General features: G+C 42.6%; 1 protein-coding gene across 2 annotated transcripts in view; it reads left to right on the forward strand.

The window, feature by feature from the left end:
• The window catches only part of LOC126416038 (muscle-specific protein 300 kDa-like), a 643,030-nt gene that overhangs the window by 577,095 nt on the left and 43,731 nt on the right, over positions 1 to 22,204 (forward strand). For both annotated transcript variants that reach the window (XM_050083501.1, XM_050083503.1), the window contains one exon: positions 18,076 to 18,324. In XM_050083501.1, coding sequence (XP_049939458.1) covers positions 18,076 to 18,324 — 249 coding nt within the window. The remainder of the gene's footprint in view (positions 1 to 18,075; positions 18,325 to 22,204) is intronic.

Here is a 22,204-nt window from a genome sequence, read left to right on the forward strand (position 1 = left end):
CGGACGTGTGTGTGTGTGTGTGTGTGTGTGTGTGTGTGTGTGTGTGTGTGTGTGAACAGTGTCTGCAAGCAGTATGAGTGAGTGATCTAAGCCTTTCCACGCGATTTCTTACCGATTTACTTACCAGGAGCCCTTTCATAACAAAAATTGTATGAAAACAGTGTAGCTGAACTTTCATAATAAAGTTGGTTGGAGTGCGTACTCACTGATTGCTTATTAAATGAATGTCTGCTCACTCAGGAGATTTTACGCTCCCCAGCTGCCATCACAATACGTTTACCATACTTACATTGCCCCGCGTGTCGTATTTACAGCTTTAATATGCAAACGAAGCGATAATGCTGAAAAAAAAGACTGCAGGCAGTGTCATGCTAGTTACTCGATGCCAGTGTCCTCTTGGCTTCCGCAAATGTCATCAACCTTGGAATCCATCAACTACAGTGTGAGGAAAGCCGTAAACTTATCGGATGAAAGATTTCAAAACGTCTGCACGGCCGTTGTAAAGGTGCTACTATTTTGAGAGAATCATGCAGCTTTATTTCATGATTTTAAAGTTCGACGGAGAAGCCCACAAATGAACAAGTACAGATTTTGATATTTCAGAAAATCGTACACTTTCCATTATGTTGTAATACTTAGACTGTTCAGCACTATTCCTTCCCGTTAAAATGGCTTTTTAAAAATTCCAGTAATCGAGATAGCGAGTAATTTCTTGCTAATTCTTTTCCTGTGACCATTAGTGAATCTTCCATGGAAGTTTCACTTGAATGGTATCCCACAGATAAAGTGAGGTCGTTTGGCTGAATCATCGTCCATGCCGTTTGTAGTATTACGGGTATATTTGTGCAACGGTATGTTGCGTGTGTGTGTGTGTGTGTGTGTGTGTGTGTGTGAGTGTGAGTGAGTGAGCGAGAGAGAGAGAGAGAGAGAACTTTTTTTAATTTCCAGAATTTCGACAGTGGAAGGAAGGAAATGCAGTAAGCGTCTTAGGTAAGTAGCAGCAAAGCGTTGCAGATTGTCTCGCACAAAGGGATATGTCAAATGTTATACAGCAAAGCCAGCTTCCTTCAGCTTTGTAATACGTCCTGTTCCGTCAGGACGTGTTGCGGTTAACCTCCGCTGTACGATAACAGTTGGGAAAGTCTTGACACTGAAATAAAGCACTCTTGACACACTTTCTGCGATCTTTTTTTGCAAAAGAGGGCTTGCACGACATCGAGGAACGTATATCAACGGACTAATCTTCCTATGTAAACAGATGATCTACAAAGATTGTACTATCATATAACTCGTGAAGAACGTACTGGGGAAAGGAATCTGCCCCTTCTTTCATCATATCGAGCGACTGGTGTGATGTTGCGACACAGGACCCACATTCGGAAAGACAGCGATCCGTATCCTCGTCTCACCATCAAGACTTACTTTGTACCACGAATTTCTTTCCATCCGTGTCCAATTCGAAATAGCGCTCCGTTTCTAATGGTCTCGTCGTGGACGGGACTTTTAACTGCGATCTTCATATTTTTTGTTTTCCTTCCTCCGACTGTCAGTTAACGTGGAAAGTTTAGATTGGAAGACGCGTAATTTAGGTTCGTTAACTGCGTTCTCTCTAGGTGACTCGAGGCGGTAGTAGTGTGTGTGCGGTGCCTTGAGTGGGACTTCCCAAGTGGACTCTTGGTTCATTCAGTGCACTTTGCATAAAAAAAGCCTGCGATGGAAGCATTTGTCCTCTGTTTTTTTTTTTTTTTTACCTCGCGGTCTATCAGAACCTTGGTCATTCGTGCTTGTATTCTTTTCGTCACTGTAACTACCATCGTTTCCCAGATTTTTTTACTGCGTTGGTGATTTATATTTATTACGTGGGCAACTGGTCACCCATGATTTTCAAAACTCGTCGCGGAAAGGGATATGGATTACGATATGTAGGTCAGTAACTAAATTCTTATTAGATTGCTGGTCACATCGTAGAAAGTTTCCGGCCTTACTTAATGGGCGGCGTGCGCTGCCGATCCACGTGGGTGGCATGTCGCCATGCTCTCCATATTCGTTGGACATAATGCGAACAAGTGAGCCTCATCTAATAACTGCTGCGAGGACACATCCGCAGTCGCAGTGATGTTCTGCAAACACCGTGTGTCCTGTTTTTGTATAATATCTGATGGGTAAACGTCAGCTACGATGTTCGTCTCTCCGCCATGCGCCTCATATTTCATACTGTATTCAAGCCTGGGTCTCCATTTGTAATTTTTGCCACCTACACCTCCCACCATTATCAGAGCCTCACTACTTCTGCCGACTTCAGTTATTTTGTTGATTGAATAGCAAAACTCACCTACTGCTTTAATCGTTTCGTTTCCTAAGTGTTTTTTTCAGCGTCACCCGTCTAATTCGACTACACCCCATTGCCCTTGTTTTAAAGTTATCAGTGTTAATCTTATAACCTCTTTCGAGACTACCCATTCTACATAAATGGTGTTTCAAGTACTTTGCCTTCTCTGACCTTATAACGTCACTTTCAAGTACTTTGCCTTGTCTGACCTTATAGCGTCACTGTAAAACCTTAAAGTTTTTTTTTATTTCATCTCTCTAGGCTTTAATTCCCCTTGCAGATTTCTCCTTAGTTTCTCTAATTGCTTTCTCAGTGTGCGTACTGAATTGCATGGGGAATAGTCGACAACCCTGTCTCAGTCACTCCTCTATTACTTCCTTCCTTTCATGACTCTTGACTCTTAGTACTCGTCTGGTTTTTTATGTAGTTTTTATATTCAAATGCCATGGGTATTCCTCACGCTCTCCCGTCCCCCCTCCTCTCTCTCGCCATTACACTTATCCAGCTAGGAAAAAGAAGAGATACATGTATGAAGTGGATATGGTAGATGAGCAGGTCTGTACGAAGGGCGTTAACCGCCTTAATAAAAGCATTGCACCATTTCCGCAGGGACCTAACTTTTCCGAAGTATACATTGCGATATGTGTAGGGTTTTTATTGTTTTTTTATGTGTGGGCCAACAGTCTTTGAACTTTTCCGAATTGTACATTGTGTTGTATGTAGTTTTTTTAATGTTTGTATGTGTAGGCAAACATCAGTTCTTAAGAGAAGTTGTTTAGTAATTAATTAATTTCGCTCACTGTGGCATTATCGAGGTACATCACAATAAACGTTGTTACTCCAACAGCATGCTACAGTTCGTGCATAAGTGTGGGGTATTGTCTTTGATAATTCCCAAGGAACTGAAACTAGAAAATTGCTAGATAATGAAATAAACCGTTTATTTCGGAATGAGAGAACAGTCTACGCAGGAAAACGACTTCTTTTAAGATGATGAGAGGTAAATATGTATTATATGGTGAAGCATAATTTGGTAAGGCAAAATTTAACTGAAAATAAAGGTGACAAAAATTTGCAATAGGGCAACCGAGCCATTTGTGACTGGAAACTGAAATGATTAGCCCTGGAAGGCGTTGAGAGAAAACTGTTTCTCTGGAGGCGCCGGGCATAAAATTAGTTGCAGCGGTGTGACTAAGGGGAGCGCCTGTGTATCTCATTTCGCGGTCGTGTACGGCGGAAATTCCGGAGCAGCAGCATTTGGTTTGAGTCACGAGCGCAAATAAGCGGGCGATGTGTGTGGCGCTCGGCCTCCCTCCTTATCTTTGTATGTGTACGCTCCACAGGGCACAGGCGGGGCCGTCACGTTCCTGCGGCCCTCTCCCAGGCCCTGTCCCTCTTCTTGGACCAACAACAGCCCAGTCTCCGGGAAGGGGGAGGCGAGTGTTAGGGGCCGAGTTAAAGGCGCTTTATTTAACACACGGGTTGTCTTGTTTCACGAGGGAAGCGTGCACACAGTGGGTCACCGACTTTGCTCATCTTTCGCGAAAGTGTAGGATGTTCTTAGATGTGACAAAAGCTGCCCCAGTAGGACTAAATTCACAAGCGTATTGGAGAAATCGGATTTAAAGTTTTACGGGCATGATGAATACCGTACGAGGACGTGAGACGTAGAGGTGCGGCGTTAAAGCAACCGGCTAAGGCGGAAGATTAAGCAGCCAGCGCACGCTCGGTATCAATGACACAATGACAGCCTGTCGGTATGTTGCGCGAAAGTACGATCCCCGCATTACCGCCGTCAGACCTGAATACTGCATTGTATAGAACAACAAGGCGCAAATGGGAACAGCAGCAACAGTCATCAGTACGTAGTAAAGGGCAATATATTAACAAATACAGCCATACGTTCCTTCGAAGCGAATAAAATGTCTGTAAGTTCCGTAATTCACATGAGCTTTAATCATAGATTATTTCCCAACCATCTTCACCGAATAGAGGTTCGGGATAATTATTGTGAATATGACGGAGTAACAGTGGGAGGTAAACATTTTTTTTCTCGGATGCAAACTGTATGCGCACCAGAAAAAAAACGAGCGTAAATATTTTTAAAACTCTGTGGTCTTTTTCAGAATGTATCGCAAACCGTTAACACTGATCTCATTATTATGCGATAAATACTGAACGTGTGAGGGGTGCTTTAATAGCCTGCCCGTACTGCGTACAAGTCACTATTTTACAATGTTGTACCAGACTTCTGTATCGCTACAAGGAATCACGTTTCCTTGGAAAGGGAGTAAGGTGTTCAATAGATACCTGCAAATATAAACCTCGGTCTTTCGACATTGCGTGAGAAGCACATCGTACTAGAACAGCATTTGTTATTTCTAAGTCTGGACTACAACAATGCGAAATATAAACAATATCGGTGACCTATGGTCAGTGTCTCCATTCAGGGTTCTTGTTTAGGCGGAAATAATTACTTCGTGAACTTCGGCTGATTTTCTAGAGTAGTAATGATCCTCTTATGACATGGGACTTTATTATACGAGCGTCACAGCAAAACTATCAGTTCGGATGTTGGCTATAGCCATCGAATTTCCACTGTGGGGAAAGGCAGCTGGGCGGAACATATTCTCAAAGGGGACGCAGTTGTACGTCATTACCTCAAAGATGTTGTTGTAAATAAAACAATAAGAATTATTATTGAAAGAGAGTGGAATTCTTCGAAGTCAAGAAGTCTATCAAGGAGAGGAAATTAAAAGCTGAACGCAGTCACGAACCTGTCATTACTTGCCATGGTCAAGATACAGTTGGTTGCCGTGTGCCGTTAAATTCTTGACCTATACGTTTATTGGGAAGACGTGCTCTGTGCGAGGAAACCAGGTGCAGCAGCAGCAGATACAAAATTTTGCGAGTACAGGTGGGGGGACATCAGTTAGGCGATATTGCTCACGGAATAGGCTAACTTCGTCTGAAATCATTGCGTAAAACAACTGGGTATTGCAAGCTTTACCCTGTTCATATCCAGTAGCAGCAGAGAGTCGCGTCCGGTTATCGCTGTTAATGATTCCCAAGTCGCCCATAAATGACGTCGGATCATGCCAGGTCGGTACCTTCAACGGGATCATGGTAAATTCTTGCTCACTTGAGTGGGTCGTAACCATGACGTTTATACCCATAGCCCCCCTCTCGCTGTATGGAAAACAAATCTGCTTTTCATTTTCTCATGTCTGTCCCCATAATAGTATACGTCAAGGTAGAAACAGATAATTAGCTCTGTCTAGCAAATTTTAAGTTAGCAGAAACTATTTAACGATCAGAGAGATGTAATGGCAACTTCATCTCGCAGCAGCCGCATGTTTGACGATGAGCTACTCTGCCCATTTTTCAAGCACCAGAGTTAAATTCAGGTAGTGTGCTTCTAAGCATTCTCTGTATTATAAAGAAAACGAAAAACTCTTCGAACAATTTTTTATTACTAATCTGACAATACCTTAAGTAGAACAACGTGAGACATTTTCTGAGCCTTTCTCGTGGCTAATGCCGCCTTCCATCTAAAATGTTAAGTTTGTATTATGAATCAGGGCACTCGATTATAATTCAAAGACATGGAAGAGGACTGTGAAAATATGATATTCCAGGTCAGTCACGATTTAATTTAGTGTCGAATCGAGTGTTGCAAAATTAGTGCACTACTAAATACAGATGTTTCTCCGTACACGGTACCTCGGGATCACATACAAGCGAGAGAACTCGGAAATAGCGAAGCCAATAAATCGCTTCAAAAATGTGATTATTGCTCTTTGAAACACGTTTTGGAGCAAAATATGAATTTGCCTGTATGGGTTACAGAATGTTCAAAGGTGTGTGAATTCCCAAGGGACCAAACTGCTGAGGTCATCGGTCCCTAGACTTACATGCTACTTTAACTAGCTTAGGCTAAGAACAACACACACACACCCATGCCCGAGGGAGGACTCGAACCGCCGATTTGTTACAGACAAAAACTATACCGCCTGTGTAGATCTTGCTAAATGACACAACAGTTGCTGAGGAAGAAAACTATGCAGATGTATTTCTCCAAAAATAGTAGTTATGCTGTTGAAAAAAAAAAAAAAAACAATGACTTCAGGGGAGCACGGAGCATTGGATCATCCATCATCGTATAAAAATCTCAGAGCTACCTACTCAGTTGATAGAAGTGGTGGTAAAACACACACACACACACACACACACACACACACACACACACACACACACACACACACACCCAAGCGCAGCATATTCTAACTTTTGATTTCAGAAAGGGAACGATCCTCTGTGAGTGGCACACTATGCGTCCTCAACTACTTGATGCTCCCTGGCCTTTTTGTTTCCTGTAGTGAATATTAAGACTCCGAAAGGATATTTTAGCCCTCGTAATGTTTCTCTGTACTAAATGAAACTAAGTGTCGTGTAAGAAACAGCATGGAACCTGTATCATCAAAGTGGGTTCTAGGGCATTGACAGAGAAATTCATGAAGCGAGGAAATTCTTTCTGGTGGTTTCGTTACATCCATTTGCTAGAGACCTTCGGAGAATCGCATACACAGATTCTAGAGGACATTCTATCACATAGGTCCGCAGCTACCGGTTGTCATGGTTTCGCCTCCAATCAAATTGTCTCTCTACGAGAAATGTTTGTAATTTCGTTCCTTACATCCATTTGCTAGAGACTTTTGGAGAATCGCAACACAGATTCTAGAGGACGTTCTATCTCGTAGGTCCGCAGTTACCAGTTTTCATGGTTTCGCCTACAATCAAGTTGTCTCTCTCTGGCCGGCCGCTGTGGCCGAGCGTTTCTAGGCGCTTCGGTCCGGAACCGCGCGACCGCCACGGTCGCAGCTTCGAATCCTGCCTCGGGCATGGATGTGTGTAATCTCCTTAGGTTAGTTAGGTTTAAGCAGTTCTAAGTTCTAGGGGACTGATCATCTCAGATGTTAAGTCCCATAGTGCTCTTGTAGGTCTTGCGCTTAATTTTGACATCTTCTGATTATGAGATCTTGATACTTCTGAGGCACTGAGAACCTCAGTCACAATACATCGAAAAACCGTGTACAAATCGAGGTGACACAGTTGTTAGGACAGCGTCTTAGGAAGGAGGGTCGGTTATTATGTTTTAGGACTCCGTAAGTTTCCTTAAATCACTTTGGACGAATGGCAAGATAGTTTCTCCAAGGTCCGATTTGGTCAATGGGGACTGGTGCTCAGTATCCATTAACCTCTGGGACGTTGAACCATAACGCCCTCCCAACTGCTATAGGTTTTACAAGTTAAATCCATTAAGAGATTGGACCACGAGACGAAAATACGATAAGAGCCGGGGCGTGGCAGCGACAGATTCCCTTTAAGGGCCGTGGCGGTCCACAGGCGATCGATGCGGACGGGCTGCGCCCATCTGCACCGTAGCAGCCTCCTCCAGTCGCCGTGCGACCACCGACAGCGTCACGTCGCATCTCTGCTGTCGGGTGATCAACCTGGTGCATGGTACACATACCAGTAACATTCGACTTTAGCTCTCACCGTAGTGTCACGCTTGGACTCATGTCGATTTCGCAGGCATCTCCTCTGTAAATTGCCCTGTCGGCAACACGTCGACGACGCCTGTGAATAGCTAATAGTGCGTGTTCCTTGGCGAATTATCTGTGGCTTCTCACCCTTTGATCTGATCTTTCAACCTAAGGATGGCTGAGTCCCACTCTGCTCGCTGTAACTGGTGATTTAAAAACGAATCGCACGCATGACCTTCCTAAAATTCTCTTTTCATCGATATCTTTTAGCCGCTGCATCACGGTAGCACCGTCTCCGTATGGAAGCTTCATCCCATTGCATGTCGGACGCTGTCCTACGTTTGTTAATCAGGGAGTAGTCGTGAGAAAGTTCCTCCCAAGAAAATTCCCCGTCAGTCTGTTGGTGACCCAGCCGTTGCCGGTCATCTAGTGATAAGTTGGGTAAATATTGACCTCTGTCTCCGTGATGAGGGTCGCGGTCGGACGGCGACCGTTAGTCTGTTCCCTAACCCAGTTCCGAGTTCGTCTTCTTCGAATGCAGGTAGCCTCTTATTTCGTGTCAACGCGTATTTGTGGACGGTATTCTGCCAATGCAGCTGTTAGTTCATCTGATGTAACCGGATAGCGGCTGCATCCACGTTGCACATCGTGTATCGATCTGCAGTCCACGAGTGTCCCACAAACTGGCCCAGCGTATCAGTAAGTCGACCGACGTAGTCATGTAATTATGTGTAGATTTTTATTCGCAGGCAAAGCAGCGTTTTTCATCTCTATATTGCAGAAACTTCATGGCTTGACAATTGTGCTCCATATTGTAGATACCATTTGATGCCTGCCTTACAAACCCAACTTTTCGTGAATTACGTTTGCATGGATGCAACTTTTCGGTAGAAAAAGCCTGCTTTTCTAAGACATTAGTGATATTTTTATCTTTGCGTTGGTTCCAGTTTTTCTGATGCGATGCCACTGAAGCGTGTTTCTTCATTGCATTACAGTACCTTGCAGGTTACAAGTTTTGTACATGGCATTTAAATTCTTCTTCATGCCGCGCTGTTACTATGTGTTAATTCATCGTTGTCAGTTTTTAAATTTATAACTGTTTTTACCTTCTTATATTTATTCGCGAGCTAGTGACGCTTTAAACCTCACTAGATCTTGAATATTTGAATTTGACCCGTTTGTTGTAAATCAGAGAAGAATTATTGCTGTGTCGGAAATTTGATTCGTTGATGGAACAACGTAGTTTCTTGATGCTCGAAAGTAACCTAACTACCGCCAGCATATATTTCGCCATCATACAACCGCTAAAACATTGATTGGAACCTACATGTACGTTTCTTTCTTCCTCATTTATCGTTATGAGCATTCCTCCTGTTCCATATGCAAAGTAGTTACTTGCGAAGTGCGCATTTAAAATGTCGTATTCTTGCGACGCCGTGCAGCGGACTCACTTAGATTTCCAAGGATGACAGCCTTTCCCTTTATTTCCTGTCGTCGAAGTCTCCAGTAGCACGCATGTGTCTTTTGTGGCAGTATGTTACAGCGATAGTTTTTTAATTTCTTTTGATTTAGTTATGTGGGTGATGTAACGATTGTTCTGTTATATTAAAAAGCGGTAGCATGTCGACAGATTTAAAATTTTATGTTAGGTATGATTTAGTTGAGTGACCAGTTATTTTTTCTATATTCTACATCACGCTATTGCAATTTTTGACAATATTTTAAATGAACTCAACGTATTTGTGCAATTTCAAGGGTTGTTGTTGTTGTGATCTTCAGTCCTGAGACTGGTTTGATGCAGCTCTCCATGCTACTCTATCCTGTGCAAGCTTTTTCATCTCCCAGTACCTACTGCAACCTACATCCTTCTGAATCTGCTTAGTGTATTCATCTCTTGGTCTCCCTCTACGATTTTTACCCTCCACGCTGCCCTCCAATACTAAATTGGTGATCCCTTGATGCCTCAGAACATGTCCTACCAACCGATCCCTTCTTCTGGTCAAGTTGTGCCACAAACTTCTCTTCTCCCCAATCCTATTCAATACTTCCTCATTAGTTATGTGATCTACCCATCTAATCTTCAGCATTCTTCTGTAGCACCACATTTCGAAAGCTTCTATTCTCTTCTTGTCCAAACTATTTATCGTCCATGTTTCACTTCCATACATGGCTACACTCCATACGAATACTTTCAGAAATGACTTCCTGACACTTAAATCAATACTGGATGTTAACAAATTTCTCTTCTTCAGAAACGCTTTCCTTGCCATTGCCAGCCTACATTTTATATCCTCTCTACTTCGACCATCATCAGTTATTTTGCTCCCCAAATAGCAAAACTCCTTTACTACTTTAAGTGCCTCATTTCCTAATCTAATTCCCTCAGCATCACCCGACTTAATTAGACTACATTCCATTATCCTTGTTTTGCTTTTGTTGATGTTCATCTTATATCCTCCTTTCAAGACACTGTCCATTCCATTCAACTGCTCTTCCAAGTCCTTTGCTGTCTCTGACAGAATTACAATGTCATCGGCGAACCTCAAAGTTTTTATTTCTTCTCCATGAATTTTAATACCTACTCCGAATTTTTCTTTTGTTTCCTTTACTGCTTGCTCAATATACAGATTGAACAACATCGGGGAGAGGCTACAGCCCTGTCTTACTCCCTTCCCAACCACTGCTTCCCTTTCATGTCCCTCGACTCTTATAACTGCCATCTGGTTTCTGTACAAATTGTAAATAGCCTTTCGCTCCCTGTATTTTACCCCTGCCACCTTTAGAATTCGAAAGAGAGTATTCCAGTCAACATTGTCAAAAGCTTTCTCTAAGTCTACAAATGCTAGAAATGTAGGTTTGCCTTTCCTTAATCTTTCTTCTAAGATAAGTCGTAAGGTCAGTATTGCCTCACGTGTTCCAGTGTTTCTACGGAATCCAAACTGATCTTCCCCGAGGTTGGCTTCTACTAGTTTTTCCATTCGTTTGTAAAGAATTCGTGTTAGTATTTTGCAGCTGTGACTTATTAAGCTGATAGTTCGGTAATTTTCACATCTGTCAACACCTGCTTTCTTTGGGATTGGAATTATTATATTCTTCTTGAAGTCTGAGGGTATTTCGCCTGTCTCATACATCATCCTCACCAGATGGTAGAGTTTTGTCAGGACTGGCTCTCCCACGGCCGTCAGTAGTTCCAATGGAATATTGTCTACTCCGGGGGCTTTGTTTCGACTCAGGTCTTTCAGTGCTCTGTCAAACTCTTCACGCAGTATCATATCTCCCATTTCATCTACATCCTCTTCTATTTCCATAATATTGTCCTCAAGTACATCGCCCTTGTATAGACCCTCTATATACTCCTTCCACCTTTCTGCTTTCCCTTCTTTGCTTAGAACTGGGTTTCCATCTGAGCTCTTGATATTCATACAAGTCGTTCTCTTATCTCCAAAGGTCTCTTTAAATTTCCTGTAGGCGGTATCTATCTTACCCCTAGTGAGATAGGCCTCTACATCTTTACATTTGTCCTCTAGCCATCCCTGCTTAGCCATTTTGCACTTCCTGTCAATCTTATTTTTGAGACGTTTGTATTCCTTTTTGCCTGTTTCACTTACTGCATTTTTATATTTTCTCCTTTCATCAATTAAATTCAATATTTCTTCTGTTACCCAAGGATTTCTACTAGCCCTCGTCTTTTTACCTACTTGATCCTCTGCTGCCTTCACTACTTCATCCCTCAAAGCTACCCATTCTTCTTCTACTGTATTTATTTCCCCCATTCCTGTCAATTGCTCCCTTATGCTCTCCCTGAATCTCTGTACAACCTGTGGTTCTTTTAGTTTATCCAGGTCCCATCTCCTTAAATTCCCACCTTTTTGCAGTTTCTTCAGTTTTAATCTACAGGTCATAACCAATAGATTGTGGTCAGAGTCCACATCTGCCCCTGGAAATGTCTTACAATTTAAAACCTGGTTCCTAAATCTCTGTCTTACCATTATATAATCTATCTGATACCTTTTAGTATCTCCAGGGTTCTTCCATGTATACAACCTTCTTTCATGATTCTTAAACCAAGTGTTAGTTATGATTATGTTGTGCTCTGTGCAAAATTCTACCAGGCGGCTTCCTCTTTCATTTCTGTCCCCCAATCCATATTCACCTACTATGTTTCCTTCTCTCCCTTTTCCTACACTCGAATTCCAGTCACCCATGACTATTAAATTTTCGTCTCCCTTCACAATCTGAATAATTTCTTTTATTTCATCATACATTTCTTCAATTTCTTCGTCATCTGCAGAGCTAGTTGGCATATAAACTTGTACTACTGTAGTAGGTGTGGGCTTCGTATCTATCTTGGCCACAATAATGCGTTCACTATGCTGTTTGTAGTAGCTTACCAACATTCCTATTTTCCTATTCATTATTAAACCTACTCCTGCATTACCCCTATTTGATTTTGTGTTTATAACCCTGTAGTCACCTGACCAGAAGTCTTGTTCCTCCTGCCACCGAACTTCACTAATTCCCACTATATCTAACTTCAACCTATCCATTTCCCTTTTTAAATTTTCTAACCTACCTGCCCGATTAAGGGATCTGACATTCCACGCTCCGATCCGTAGAACGCCAGTTTTCATTCTCCTGATAACGACATCCTCTTGAGTAGTCCCCGCCCGGAGATCCGAATGGGGGACTATTTTACCTCCGGAATATTTTACCCAAGAGGACGCCATCATCATGTAATCATACAGTAAAGCTGCATGCCCTCGGGAAAAATTACGGCTGTAGTTTCCCCTTGCTTTCAGCCGTTCGCAGTACCGGCACGGCAATGCCGTTTTGGTTATTGTTACAAGGCCAGATCAGTCAATCATCCAGACTGTTGCCCCTGCAACTACTGAAAAGGCTGCTGCCCCTCTTCAGGAACCACACGTTTGTCTGGCCTCTCAACAGATACCCCTCCGTTGTGGTTGCACCTACGGTACGGCTATCTGTATCGCTGAGGCACGCAAGCCTCCCCACCAACGGCAAGGTCCATGGTTCATGAGGGGATCAAATATAATCGATTAGACGATAACTGTTCTGTGACTAGAGCCGACTTCTATCAATCAGTTGGGAATGTGACGGATAATCAATCAAGGCCGTTTAAATCGATTACACAAAGACAAGTACATAAATATATGTTCATTTCTGCAGAAAGTTTACACATATCCTTGCGTTCAAAAAGGTCAAAACGCTTTTACGTAAATCAGTAAGCGCTGTGCTGGATGAAAGAAGGTATGCAGTATGGCAAAACTATGCCCAAGAAGCGTCGGACGTCGCAGAATTTTTCTTGATAACGGTGGCGTCTCACTGTCGCACATGTTTCACTCCGCTGTGGTGCATAACTGCAGTCGGAACTCATATGGGAATTTGAGGGGAACTAACCACCTCCGATAGGAACTTGCCTAGTCGGCGGTGCGGGTCTCCCGCATCGTCCCCTACGCTCCTCGGAGTATGGGACCTCCTCCTCCTCCTCATCATCATCATCAATAGCACGCAGTAAAATGAATAAAGTTAAATAGTAACTGAATTTACTCGTTCTACGAGTGTATCCTCTATTAAACTCGGTTGTTCACTTCTGGATATGTCTCAGAGTATGGTTACGATGATGCAAGTAGGCGTAGGTATCCCACAATAAACCTGTTTTCCATTGCCACGTTGTCCGTTTGCTGTACCTAAGCTGAAAACAATATATTATTTTAATAAGTTCGTAATCATTATGCTACAAAAAGGGTAGGTATTTTAACTTACCCGTAAGTTGTGTGACTGTGTACAACTGAGGTAGAGAAAATCTGAAATACGTGTAACGATTTCTACGAAGGTGGATCACAGCTATTTGTTCTCATGTACGGACTCAATGCCTGCACGGTTTTCTTGTAAGCGTCACGTCATTTCCTTCTTCCATTATTATTTTGCAACTGAGTTCGTGCTGTGTCTGTAATGGCCTTGTCATCGACTGTATGTTGTCAGTTTAGCCCTCCTACCGCTCATTTATAAATCAAGATGACTGCATGACACAATGACATTATTTTCCGTGCGTAGTTTTGATCTTTCAAAAGGGTTTGTAGCCTCGTGGTTTTGCTCTGTAAGGAAGGAAGGAAGGATGGATACAGGCTAATATCCCGTCGTTTTTAGAGTAATCTATTATCTGGACAATGACAAGGAAAGGAATGTTATGTGGTTTTCTAGACCCACAGCTGCTTGAATTAATGTAGAAAAACAACGGAATGTCTTAAGTGGAGCAGGCGGACGAGATTGGAATAATAGGATTCAAGTGTATTGACAAGGGTACCATTTTTCACGATAATCTCCATGTCAAATAATTCGGCTCCGTTTCTCTCTCTCTCTCTCTCTCTCTCTCTCTCTCTCTCTCTCTCTCTCTCTCTCTCTCTCCCCTCCCAGTATTGGGCTTTTCCTTCCCACGTTGAGGAAAGACTGCCTGATTATTGGACTATCCTCTTTTGCTGCTTTCTCCATTCGTTGGCGCCGTTGCTCTCATTCAGTATCCATATTAGGCAGTTGCTTACCGGTACGCAAAATATTTACTCCCAATTACTGGGATTAAAATATAAAAAAGATCCAGTAAAGAGCAAGATACAAACATTTCTGCGGCATATGCCATCAACACGTCTATAAAAAGCGTAGTAGAGCGTACTTATGATTAAGTCTTAGATCGTCCACTCATGTATGTTAAGCCGATCCGGTAAATTTGAAAGTTATCGATTCAGTGAAATACCAAGGCGCGCCCTTTCAAAGGAACCAAGTCGGCGTTTGCCTGGAGCGATTTAGAAAAATCACGGAAAACGTAAATCTGCTTGGCCGGACACGGGTCTGAATAGTTGTCATCCCGAATGGGAGTCCAGTGTGGTAACGACTGCGCAACCTCACGCTGTGACTTCTTTGTGGCTGCAGCCAACCTTATCTAGCTGAGTATACTGTGTAAAACGGTCATTGGTGACAGCTGTGTTTCTGTCTTGTACGGCATTGTCATTGTATTTCGCACTGTTTCCTTTGGTGGTATTAAGTGTACGTAATTGTTGCAGTTAGATTCAGTATTAAACATGTCAGCACATAAGACGATTTCATCATGAGTACTGATCACATACATTTAACCTCTCTATACCCCCGTTGCGTTCGCGGTAGCTCCAACCACAGGTTAAGGTGCGTACTGTGCAGGGCCTCTCCACGTGGTGGTCAGTGCGTGTGTGTGCGGGGGGGGGGGGGGGGGCTACATTCCTCTACTTCCGTCAGCCCCTCCTCTGGCATCACCCATCTTACTGTGTAAACATACTTTATAGCTCCAGTCCTCAGCCGACAAAAATAACGTGCTTGCTTCTGCTCCGCTCATCGACTTTTGAGATCTAACAACACCGTCTGAAGTAGCAGCAAGATCTCCAGTATTGAATGTGAGCGAGTTGTGTAGACGGCAGACGTGTGAACCGAGCACGCTATTGCCACATAAACAACGTTAGCTATAGAATTCAGTCGTAGTAGTTCGTTTATGCTACTTGGACATAATGACACCACAGTCTTATACATACAGTCGCGACACACACTGCCGCGAAAGTTATTACCGTGCGACAGTTGGAGCGAGACTAGCGCTCGAGCAGTGAGAAAGCCAGTTACCTGCGTCGTAAGGACAACGTGTGTTTTTAATTAGTTTTCTACTTAACTAACAAAATAGTTGTTACGTTTTGCGTTTCATGCATTAGTAAGTTTCCAAGAGTCATAAATTAGCGTGAAACAAATGCAAAAACGACCAAATCTCACTGATTCAGTGGCATAAACTGCAACTTACTATGAAGAAATACTTTGGAATATCTGTATAATTTGGGTATACTCCCACGAATGCAGGGGAATATAAACAAATATTTCATGCTTGAGAAGAATGAATTTCTGTTGTTGTTGTTATTATGATCAGGAGTTTTCTTGACACACAAAAATTGTTTTTAGTGTCTAATGATTTACGCATTGCTACAATTCACACGAGTTCCCAATAAATGAATATTTTTTAAATATAATTACTTTTGCGTAAAAAGCGAAAATGTTGAATGAAGATTCTTGGAGTTGGTGATTCAGATGTAGAACTATTGTGAAATTTCGTTGTTATCCACATTCGTTTGTTTTCATCGATGACAGGGCGCTGATAACCTCGCCGTTGGGCGCCCATAAGTTCCCAAACCACACACACACTTCTTCTGTGTCGGTAAAGAGTTTCATTTCCTTTGACGTTTTACTGTCACGTCTGTGTGGCTTTCTCTTCAGCTAAAGATGTGGTGGCTTATTTTGTACGTTACATAATGTAGGTTCTACATTCAGCACAGGTTTCCTTACGTTTCACATTGACTGATTTGGATGAATGTATAGCGAACAAAACTTCGCTTTGTTGGGTAGATGTACGACATCTTTCTGGAAAAGGTCATGTCTTCTGATGTTTACTGGCATCTTCAGTAAATATCTATACATTACAAGAGAATCGGGACTACACTGTCTGGCAAGGTGCCGTTTGATACATCCTAGGGTCCTTAAGGAAGTGCGGAATGACAAATGTGCCACCATTTTTTAGTTGTTGTCGATTTTTATTTCACTACATATGCTTGGAAGAGCAGTTGAACGGAATGGACAGTGTCTTGAAAGAAGGTTATAAGATGAACATCAACAAAAGCAAAACGAGGATAACGGAATGTAGTCGAATTAAGTCGGGTGATGCTGAGGGAATTAAATTAGGAAATGAGACACTTAAGGTAGTAAAGGAGTTTTTCTATTTGGGGAGCAAAATAACTGATGATGGTCGAAGTAGAGAGGATATAAAACGTAGACTGGCAATGGCAAGGAAAGCGTTTCTGAAGAAGAGAAATTTGTTAACATCGAGTATAGATTTAAGTGTCAAGATGTCGTTTCTGAAAGTATTTGTATGGAGTGTAGCCATGTATGGAAGTGAAACATTGACTGTAAATAGTTTGGACAGGAAGAGAATAGAAGCTTTCGAAATGTGGTGCTACAGAAGAATGCTGAAGATTAGATCGTTGGATCACATAACTAATGAGGAGGTACTGAACAGAATTGGGGAGAAGAGGATTGCGGAGAAGAGAAGTTTGTGGCACTACTTGACAAGAAGAAGGGATCGGTTGGTAGGACATGTTCTGAGGCATCAAGGGATCACCAATTTAGTATTGGAGGGCAGCGTGGAGGGTAAAAATCGTGGAGGGAGACCAAGAGATGAATACACTAAGCAGGTTCAGAAGGATGTAGGTTGCAGTAAGTACTGGGAGATGAAGAAGCTTGCACAGGATGGGGAGCTGCATCAAACCAGTCTCACGACTGAAGACCACAACAACAACATGCTTCCTATTTTATAAACAAGGTTACGAATGAGTATAAACGATAGTATTTACACTCGTGCGATATTGCACTCAGTAGCGTCACTTGCTGACAGCTTGTTGTGATGCTGTCGCAGTGGATAACAAAAAGCAGATTGAGTGTCGCGATTGTTGTGTTGGACTGTGATGACACTGCGATAGTTCGAGGTGGAAGACTTCTTTTTGTAGGCAGAAAAACAGTAACACTGTTTGTAGGAGAACACACGTACCTTTCCCAGTTATTTCGTTAAACCATCTCTTTTTCATACCCCTCCCCCGGCCCCTTCCCATTCCCCTGTACCGAGCGAGGTGGCGCAGTGGTTAGATACTGGACTCGCATTCGGCAGGACGACGGCTCAATGCCGCGTCCGGCCATCAGTATTTAGGTTTTCCGTGATTTCCCTAAATCGCTCCAGGCAAATGCCGGGATGGTTCCTTTGCAAGGGCACGGCCGACGTCCCTCCCCATCCTTCCCTAATCCGATGAGACCGATGACTTCGCAGTTTGGTATCTTCCCCCAGACAACCCCAACCCCATTCCCCTGTGTGCCCGCAACAGCCCGTCGGAACTGCCCTGGGCATCGGTTTCCTGCATAGGAGTGGTTAAATTTTAGGCTCTTAGAGTTTCGCTTTCCCCAACTTGCAGAAAGGTGTCAAGAAGTGAACGAAAATCGTGACCGTGTAGCGGCGCGACCGCAGCGCTCTGCATTTCGGGAGTATACGAGAAGGCTGGAGGAAGCTGGCAGCAGTGGCAGCAGCAGCGCGCGATGACGAGCGCCGGTGTGGACTTGGAAGGTGTGCCCGCGCAGGCGAGCGAGTCGTCGCTGTCGGCGCAGCAGGCGCGACTGGGCGAGCTGCGAGAGCTGGCGGCGCGCGTGGCGGAGGCGGCCGGCGTGGACGCGTCGTCGGTGCCGCTGGGCGCCGAGCTGGCGCAGCTGGGCCGCCGCCTGCAGGAGGTGCGGCTGGCGCTCGACCGGCTGGCGCAGGCCGCCGAGCAGCGCGCCGCCGGACACCACGAGCTGCGCGCCGCCAGGCACTTCCTCGACTCCGTGCAGCAGGTCAGTGGCGTGGCGGCGCGTGCGCAGGGGCGGCACTCTGGTCACGTCTTCTAACATTGCAAGCAAAGCCGGGTTCACACAGGCAACAAAAGTATCGCCACTGCTAATGGCGAACCGCAGTTGCCTTGTAGTTGCGTGTGTGAACTCATAGTTTTCGGTGGCGCCATTTAAGAAGCGCAACTTTTGTCACGCCACAAAAAGTTGAACTTGGTTCTACTTTGTTCCGCCATTTTGCCTTCTTCACAATCGAATAACGTCATTAGATTGCTACCTCGCGGCTGGATTCAAACCTTTCTAGTGCGTATTCGTTCGCAGATAGTGCTTTTGTTTGTGCGTTTGCTATTAATATGTTGAAATAGTGGTCAACAGAGACAATTATGAGATTCTTGGAGGTGTATCAAGAACGACAATGCCTTTGGAGCCACAAAAGCGAATCATACAAAGACAGAAATTTGAGAGATGCTGCATTAATTGGAATAGTAAACAGTATGCGTGAATATGTACCTGGAATTGATGTAGCTACAACAGAATTAAAAATTCGAAGCATTCGAAATGCTTACATGAATGAACATAAAGTACTGAAATCACTTAAGAGTGGTGCGTCTACAGACGGTATTTATAAACCCAGCCTTGCTTGATTTGAAGCTGCAGACCGGTTCTTAAAACATGTAGTCGAGACAAGAGAGACGAGAAACACTTTGGTAAGTAATATTTTACATTTATTATGTTTCCAAAACATCTTATATAGTAATATGTACAGTCGTTTAATCAGCTGAGACAGGTGACGCCATTTTGCAAACTGCGCAATTACGAAGAATTTGTGGCGCCCCGTGTGAACGGTAGCTCAGAGCGCCACTCCAGAATGACTTGACTTGTGGCGATACTTTCGTTGCGTGCGTGAACCCGGCTTAAACCAGTTTCGCCACGCTTAACAAGGAGAGGTCCCCAGTGGTGGGATCGAATTTTCTTATCAATCTGTACTGTGATGCAGGTTAAGATCCAAGGAATCACACCATGCAGCCGTACCTTGGTGGACACGCATTTTAGAGTAATCGACAAAAAAAAAAAAAGAGGGGGGGGGGGGAATTTCGCGTAATGCTCTGTAGCTTTTCAAAAATATAATTATTTTTTACAGATTGGTTGCATTGCGTAGTGCTAAAGGCGCTGACCTCGCTTTGAAAATTATGTGGGTTCGAATATTGTCGTGTGCTTTAATTTTTTTTATTTTAAAATCTTTATCGAAACGACTGTCGTCGTTACTTTTATTCAGCTAATTGGTTTAAATATAATTTATTCTATTCCTTTGTTGCGTTATATTAGTCATCGTATGAAATACATAATTTGCTTTCATTTTTCTCCCTGTCAGTCTTTTTCCACTTGGAATCCTTGTTCACTTGATTTTGATCATTGTTGTGTATTAAGTTCCATTTTGTCATCCTATATTTTCGTCCATGTTATTGCATTCATTATTTCTGTTTCTCATTTTGCATTTCGTTTAAACCATTGCATATAGTGCACCAAGAATGTATGTTTTAAATGTTTGTGTGACGATTGCCATCCAAAAGCTGTACATCATGCAACGAAAAATACATTCTTGACACTATTGCGTAGTCAGTATAAATGTATTATTTCGTCTTTTGTTTTTTTAACCCACAGACCGGTATTTTCGAATGTTTAAACCTGATTATAGATAATTAAAAATTATTAAATTCACATGCACAAAGATTCCAAGTGGAAAAGGAAGGTTAGGAAGAAAAAAAATCAACTGAAGAAGTTAATACGTTGATTAAAATGACGTGATACAGGAATACAAATAAAAAATTGCGTGTAAATCAATTAATTAAATAAAAGTAGTGATCAAAGTCATTTCGATAAAGATTTTTTAAAAAAAATCAGGGAAAGTGATGATATTCATACCACATCCTTTTTTTTTCCTTTTCCTCGATTATTCGCAAAGGAGGGCTCACTAGGGTGAATGGCAGCAGGGTGTGATTCCTTGAACCTTAATCTACACTCACCGTATAGACTGTTCCAAAAACTCGATCCCACCGCCAGTTACCTCTCCTTCTTAGTCATGTTACGGCAGTGGGTTTTGTGTTTTCGTAATCTTTAATTAGTGCCCCCACACAACCAAAGATGACGTATGTCAGAAATGAGTGATATCCAAGTACAGGTATGCGAGTGGCATTAACGCCGTCCTTACGTTGTTCCACCAGAGTGCGTGATGATTCCTAGCAGAATGTAAGCGAAAACCTCCGTCTCTATTTATAAGATCACTTGCTTATTTAAGGTAGGGAATCAGTTGAGATAATCATTTTCTTCTTGTGGCTACCGTAACTGTAAATTTGTTGAAAGACATTGTAAAGTTTCCATCTCGGCTGTTACTTACTTACAAGTACTTACTTTTATTGAAACTCACACAGTTAAGCAATTTCTCCTCACAGGGCATTTTCAAGTGCTGGGAAGATGTCCTAGTATTATCCACTTATTATATGCTCGCACTGAGAACTGCTATGTCCATACATGGTAGGCTCTGACAGTACATGAAAATGGTCTGAATGGCCAAAATTCGCCAGTTGGAAGAGCTTCAACAAAGGAAATACTTGTAAGCTACAGCTGACATGGAAACTCTAGGTGTAATTAGCAAGTGACTTATAAAGACAGAGATTTTTGCTTAAATTCCACTTGGAATCTGCCCTTTCCCTGACCAAACAACGGACAGACAGATGAATGGTATTTGCTCACCTGTTGGCATTTCATATTCGTGCAAGCAGAAAATAAAATAAAAATTAATAGGACACCAAAGCATGAAATCAATTACTATGAGTTAACGCAGTGACAATTGCTTTAACTTGTGATAACACATGCCACAACTGCCTCCCCTTTCTTCACGCGTCGGGTTATAGAGCTCTACACTTCTTACAACCAGTTGATCATTGACGTCATCGCCCCATGTATGCAAATGATTTCAGCATTGATATGTAGCCAAACACATGATATTCAAAGGAGGGTAACAGTATTTTCAGTGGTTGCAGGAGCAACAGTCTAGGTGGGTGATGTGGACTTCTCAGACAGGCAAACACAGTAGCATTGCAGCGTGTGTGACAGCAGATTCCTGGATGGAGGCTACTCGGGAGTATATCGTCATCAGAAAAGATCTAGTATTTGTTAAGAGTGTAGCCTTACCTTTAATGTGAAACATGGATGATAAAAAGTTTCGACAAAAAGATAATAGAAGCTTCTGAAATGTTGAGTAATGCTGAAGGCTAGATATGTAGGTCAGGTAATTAATGAAGATGGATGTGCTGGATCGAATCTAAGATAAATTTATGGCACAAATTTACTATTTTAGAGGTATGTACTGGATCGAATTGGGGAGAAATTTATGACATAAATTTACCATTTTAGAGATAGGCTGTTTGAAATGTGGTACTATAGAACAATGCTGACTGTTAGATGCGTAGATCGAATAACTAGTGAGTGAGAGATATTAGTTTGAATTGTGGGGAAATGAAATTTGTGGCATAATTTGTCTAAAAAGAAGGCATACGTTGATAGGAGACATATTGAAGCATTAAGAAATAGTTAATTTGGTAATGGATGGAAATGTGAGGGAGTAACAGTTGTGCAGATGACCAAGACTTTGTGAATAGAGTAAGCAGGTTCAAATGGATGTAGATATCTTCAGACTGAATAGAACAACAATCTCGACGAGGGTTTTTAAAGTGTGGGAGATGAAATTACCCAATGACAGTGTACTAGTGATTTTTCCAATTTGGACAGTTAATAAATTGGTGTTGTAGTCGCAAGTTAGCTACAGATATTTTAATATGTTTGTGTGTTCGATGGATTTTTAGGTGCTGTATTGGAAATGGGGCAG

This window comes from Schistocerca serialis, chromosome 8 (genome assembly GCF_023864345.2).
Source record: "Schistocerca serialis cubense isolate TAMUIC-IGC-003099 chromosome 8, iqSchSeri2.2, whole genome shotgun sequence".
In the NCBI taxonomy this organism is placed as follows: Eukaryota; Metazoa; Arthropoda; class Insecta; order Orthoptera; family Acrididae; genus Schistocerca; species Schistocerca serialis.